This window comes from Coffea eugenioides, unplaced genomic scaffold (assembly GCF_003713205.1).
Source record: "Coffea eugenioides isolate CCC68of unplaced genomic scaffold, Ceug_1.0 ScVebR1_1398;HRSCAF=2240, whole genome shotgun sequence".
Classification (NCBI taxonomy): Eukaryota; Viridiplantae; Streptophyta; class Magnoliopsida; order Gentianales; family Rubiaceae; genus Coffea; species Coffea eugenioides.
In genome coordinates, this window is record NW_020861796.1 from 1 (window position 1) to 6,088 (window position 6,088).

Below are 6,088 nucleotides of genomic sequence, written 5' to 3' on the forward strand. Positions count from 1 at the left end.
TAAATACAACAAACAGAACACAATTCCGACTTTCCTGTACGAAGTTATAGCCAATTTCCCAAAACTGCGCAGATACTCCTGCGAAAATTTCAAGATTTTCTAACAACTTGAGAATATGAAACTTTTCTTAACAAAATTCATTTCCTTGGCTCAAATTCAACCATTAAAGCAACCAAGAATCATAGGCAAGTGAGTTCACATAAGGGTTATAAAGACAAGTGAATTTTCGGGGTCTCACAACTCGTATCCCACAAGCCCGAATCTAGACAACATAACAAAGTTTGATAAATTGAGGAAAAATTGAAACCCTATAACCCTCTATGATATGAACTAAGATGAAATCTCAACCCATAACAACCGATAGATAGAACTTTAGTTATATGATAGAAAGCACGACAAATAAGTGTGGTTCTTGTTTGATAAGCCAAACAAATACTTAGAACAAATTCTAAGATACTCAAAGGTTGCTTCAAGGAAGTTTAGAGAAAACTCTCTCTCAATTTCTGGAAAATTCTACTGGTGTTATTAACGCAAGACAAAAGGTCCTTATATAGATGTTTACAAGACCAAAACCGAATGAATCTTGGAAAAACACTAGGCAGCCTTTTATTTCCTTACTGCTAGCTGTTTCTGCAAATCCTACTAATATTAGGATTTGTGACAAATTAACTCTTAGTAATGCACTTAAGAAACAACTAAACATTAACTAACACTACTCGGACACACTCGCTCAGCATGAACTAATCACACGAACTAAAAAAACTAACTAATAAACAAGCTAAAATAATTCGAACAAACCCTAACTTATGTTAAGCTCACGGATCTCACTAAGAAACTCGATCATGGATCTTCGTTGATTTGTAGGGCATTCATGAGCTTGCATTCATGAGCTTGGATCAATCTGATATTAGCTAGTGTTTAACTAAGGTTCCAATGACCAGCTTGTCTTCAAACTTCATCCGGCAATCTTTCCTTAACTTTCTTCCATTTGAATAGCTTAAGTATGAAGGCGTTGTCGCATGAGCAATCCAACTTCAACTTGACACGAACAAGAGAAATAATCTCTAAACTTGGACTTGAACCTTGGATTGCATCATGTTTTAAAGCATTTTTGTATAAAAGAAAATGCTTGAGTTCTCTAAAAGGGAGGTTAATACTGATCCTATGATGAACTACATGGAGAAGAAGAAAAACAACAACAATAGTCTTGTTGGAAGGTCCAAGGAAAAGGAAATTTGCTAGATACAAATACTAGTTCAAGAGACAATGAGTAGCTAATATTGTCAAAAAATAGTGCATCTGTTGAGCAAGATTATGTCATATTTAACATGGTTATTAAATGAATCTTCTTTTTCTTGTGACATGGCAGTTTGTGACATGTGAATACAGGTCATGATATTTTATGTCAAAAGTCAGTCTAAGAAAAGAACTGTTCAAATGTGGCAATAGAAATTTTATTACCTTGATGATAATTATTCAATATTTATGCATGTCTATGTAAGGCAATTGTCAAAATAATAGCATGAGAAATATGTATTTGTATTACTCTCAAGTGAATTTAGGTACTACAAATGCTAGTAGTTACATTTGTTCTAAATTCAGTCAAGAGTATGTTGAGATCATAAGATACTAATTGTTGAAATCAAAATCTTGGCTACTGCAAGTGTAAAAAGGCAAAGTGGTTTAGGGTTTGTGGCCACACCCTACACCTTTGATCTATTTATTTATAATTTGTAACTACTATATCTAGAGTCTTGAATAAGGTGTAAGGTAAATCTAGACATGTTAAATCTAAGACTTAAGTGACTTAGAAAAATTTTATTAAAAGAATGACGTTGTGTTTGTTATATATGAAAACTACAACAATTAAGGATATTTGTTGATTAAGTCCTTGTCAAGGGACTTGGTGAATTTAACATCATTGGGTATGGGGTTTAAAACCTTAATCTAAAATCACTAGCAATGAAAATCCTACCTTTATTTTAGCACTACCATTAAATGAAAAGGTTTAAGGGGTAACAACAAGTTACTAAATGGTTATAAACACTAAATTTCTGTTCAAGTTATTGTGAAATTTAGAAATTTTTGATAATTTTTTTTATTTGTTTCTTTGGAAAGAAAAAATGACAACAAAATATTTTTTTCCTTTAAATTTAATAAAAACCAAAAAAAGGGAGAGAGGGAGACCTGGAGGATGAATTTTAGGAAAACGTTTAAGAGATCCATGGAATAACTCTTCGCATTCCTACTTCATGTACGTTTTCCACTATCTTGCTGGAATGAATTCGTGTATGTTTGTCACTATGTTGCTGGGATGAGACAATGCAATGGAAGAAAAATTCAAGGATATATAATTTTTCCCTTCCTTCAGACAACTCATTACTTGCATCAGTAAGCCAATGCATCTAAGTTCCCTACTCCTGCGAATCAAATGGTTAACTCGTCAACAACATCCCAGGCAATTCCTTCATGGAACTAGGGATCTACAAGTCAAAAGCTAGCAACAATTAACAATAACACAGAAGTGTCAACTAGTGCAGTGAAATTATAGTTAATGGACATAACCCACATAGCTCACATTTAGCAGAACACACGACACAAATACAGAACCACAAGAAGGGATTCTAGAAACCATGGCCAGAAAACACAATAAGCAACAGAGCACAAGCCGAAAGGATGTAGTGGAGCTTCACCTTCAAGATCCATTAACCCACACCACATTATTCTACGCAGGGAAAACACATGTTAAAGAGATCAGCAACAGAATAGGATGACAGTAGTGATACTTCTGGAGCTTCGACTTTCTGTTAATTGGGAAGTCTATATGATAACAATGTCTGAACACGGTATATTTAATACCAAAAAAAACTGAATCAAATTGCCCCAACAGCATTAGAAAATAAATCCACAACAATAGTTGCATTCAACTCTAAGTTTGGCCAATGATTTAGAGCAAACAATATGGAGGGTGAAGTAAGCTTCTTCATCAAAATCCATTTCTACCTCATTAAACGCAAAATACATCAGCAAAGAAATCTAATTAAAATTTTACGGAGTGATTCGTACAACAAGCCAAAAATTATTGAAAATAAAATCCATAATTAGGAAAGAGACAGAAAAATAAACTTTCATTGATTGAAATTGAAACAACTGAATACACCACCATCATAGATTACCCATCCAAATTTACACACCTAACCCTACCATCCCTACCCAAACTAGCAACAAACCCTAAAACACAATATCATTAAAAATTTTGGTAGTACTTCTAAACCCTAAGCCCTCTCACCCCTAATCCTCCTAGCAAGCTGGATATCCTTGGGCATAATTGTGACCCTCTTGGCGTGAATGGCGCACAGATTTGTGTCCTCAAACAGTCCAACAAGGTACGCCTCCGCAGCCTCCTGCAACGCTGCCACAGCACTGCTCTGGAAACGGAGATCAGTCTTGAAATCCTGAGCAATTTCCCTCACCAGCCTCTGAAATGGGAGCTTGCGGATCAACAGCTCGGTACTCTTCTGGTACTTCCTGATTTCTCTCAGCGCCACCGTTCCTGGACGGAAACGATGGGGTTTCTTCACTCCTCCAGTTGCCGGAGCTGATTTCCTTGCCGCCTTGGTGGCTAGCTGCTTCCTTGGGGCCTTTCCTCCGGTGGACTTCCTAGCAGTCTGCTTGGTACGCGCCATTGATGCGAGTGGAAAACAGATAGAAATTAGTTACCCGTGAGTGTGTGCGTAGATCTGGAAGAAGACAAATGAGATTAGTGTTGTGAAAATTAGGACCGGGTTTGGGAGCTTTATATGGTGGCGGAGACTGGAGAGGGAGACTAGCGAATTTTTTTGGCGGTGGGTTTTGAAATTTTTGGAAATGAAATGGGAAAATATGGACCGTTAGATTGGAATTGAAATGAACTGTGAGATTTGAAGAGAATGTTAGGTAATAGATAGCGATCCGAGTGAAGTACCAAGCAACAAATAACGAGTCAACACGTCATCCATTATTCTGGCTTGCTTTTTGGTCTTTGGTCTTGGGTTCTCCGGGTGGTGAGTTCAGGAGAACTTTTTTTTTTTTTTTTTTTTTGAATTTAGAACTTAGTTCAATTTGCCCCTTTTGTTAGAAATTGGACGTAATCATATGTTTCTCTGGAAATTCCAAGTGGCCGTTTGGCAAGGGCTCATTCGGCAAATGAATTTTTTTTATATATTTATTATAAAATTTGAAAAAAAAAAATTTAAGATGTAAAACTTTTTTCTTTTTTTTTTCATTTTCTTTCATTTTCCTTTTTTTTCCTCTCCTCTTCTTTTCCCTCACTTCACTGTTGATCTTACTCCCTTCCTATCGTCAGTTGCCGGCAATTACTTGCCGCCAACATTAAAACCTCTGCTAGTAATTGACGTCAGCAACAACAACATTTTTTTTTTGGTTTTTTCTGTCTCCCCCTCTTCTCCCTACCTCCTCTCCCTCGCACTATCTAGTCATGCTACCAAATCGTGCAACAGGGGACAAGAAGGGTCACTACTACAAAAATGTTCTTTTATGACATTCAAAAGCGTCATTATAGATCTATGTCATGACGTTTAGGCTATAATAACGCTCTACTGAAAGCGTCATCCATTCTAGTGTCACAATAGGTTTATGACAGTTTTAAGTGTCCTAATTTATCATTATTATGACATTATTAAATGTCATTATCTATGCCTATTATGACACTTTCAAATGACAAGAAATGCTGGGGTACAATAACATATCACGATGCTTTTTTAGTATAAGTAGATAGAAATATTATGACACTTTTGAAGAGTAACTAGATCAGGCTTTTATGACATTTTCTACTTGTCAGTATAGCATCCAAATTAAAGTGTTCCAACTTCCTGTTACATATCATCTAACGTCAGAAACCACATTTCATCCTACTGCACAAGCATCTTAGATCCTAAATTTTGAAGGATTGTAACATAGCTAGTACAATAATATAACAAAAGCAATACAATCATCCAAACTTGAGCAAAAGTACATCATTTAAACAATCCACACCAAAAGTGTCTACAAATTACATACTAATTTAGATGGTTTTAAATCAGTCGTGTACATATAAAGGACGCACAGGACAGCAACTCAACTACCAAGCAAGGAAGATGCCTTCAAAAAACTGCCACTTGACCCAATGTTGCTTTAATTTTCTTCAATACTCACTTACAAGTGTTGTAAACCAAACAAGACAAATTACAATTCACATAGGTCTTGTTTTACAGTTTTAACATTAGAAAACAAATAATAACTACATTAGACAAATGGTAAAGGTATGACAAAAGAGTACCAGATTTATTGGCCAAACAATAGCCACTCCAATTGCATCTCTAATCTTTCAAAAATTACGGTATGGCCTCATCAACTCCTCATTACTCTCCACAGGCACATTCACATGAACTTCACACCAACGTGACCCCAAAGGTGTGTCACCAACTTTAGTCGTAGGATCCAAACTTCTAACCTCTCCAACAGCCAAAATTCTATTTGGATCAATTATGCTCCTTATTGTAACTTCATCCCCAACCTTGAAAGTATCAATTTTATAAAGTTTGTGAAAATCATACACAAGAGAGCAACTCCTAAACAGAAATTCATTACATAATACTACAAAATCAACCCAAATTTCAGTGATTTACACTCATTAATTAGGTACTCTTTTGCATTCTAACTATCAATCCGACTTCTATTTCAAACATAATTCTTCAATGTGCATAGGTACATGAGATAATTACAAAATAATATGTTATAATAAGACTAATCACATTAAGAAAAAAAAGATGAAATTTTAAACTTATGATAATTATCTTTCAATTGGATACATCCAATGATAGTATACTGGAACAATTATTCTTGCCTCAGTTGCTAAATGAATGGTCAAATGAACCATTACAACAAATAAAGATGGTAGAAACACACGCTCCAACTGGCATAGCACAATAGTAATTTCACTTTTCATTTGAACAAGTTCTCTAGGACAAAATGTTTTAGAACACAAATCTCTAAAGTAGTTGGACAACTTTATCAAGGGAGACTGCACTGATTTTGGAAGAAGATTTCT

At 35.3% G+C, this 6,088-nt stretch overlaps 1 protein-coding gene across 1 annotated transcript; it reads right to left on the minus strand.

Annotated features, from left to right (window-relative positions):
• Positions 1–3,107: 3,107 nt before the first annotated feature.
• Positions 3,108–3,772, minus strand: LOC113755292 (histone H3.2). The gene has a single exon (XM_027299330.1). It carries the CDS (start codon positions 3,684–3,686, stop codon positions 3,276–3,278), a length of 411 nt encoding a protein of 136 aa, XP_027155131.1. The 5' UTR covers positions 3,687–3,772; the 3' UTR covers positions 3,108–3,275.
• Positions 3,773–6,088: the final 2,316 nt, after the last annotated feature.

What these genes read in the sequence shown, in the direction of transcription:
- LOC113755292 (XM_027299330.1), bottom strand. Translation starts at nt 3,686, where the DNA reads ATGGCGCGTACCAAGCAGACTGCTAGGAAGTCCACCGGAGGAAAGGCC.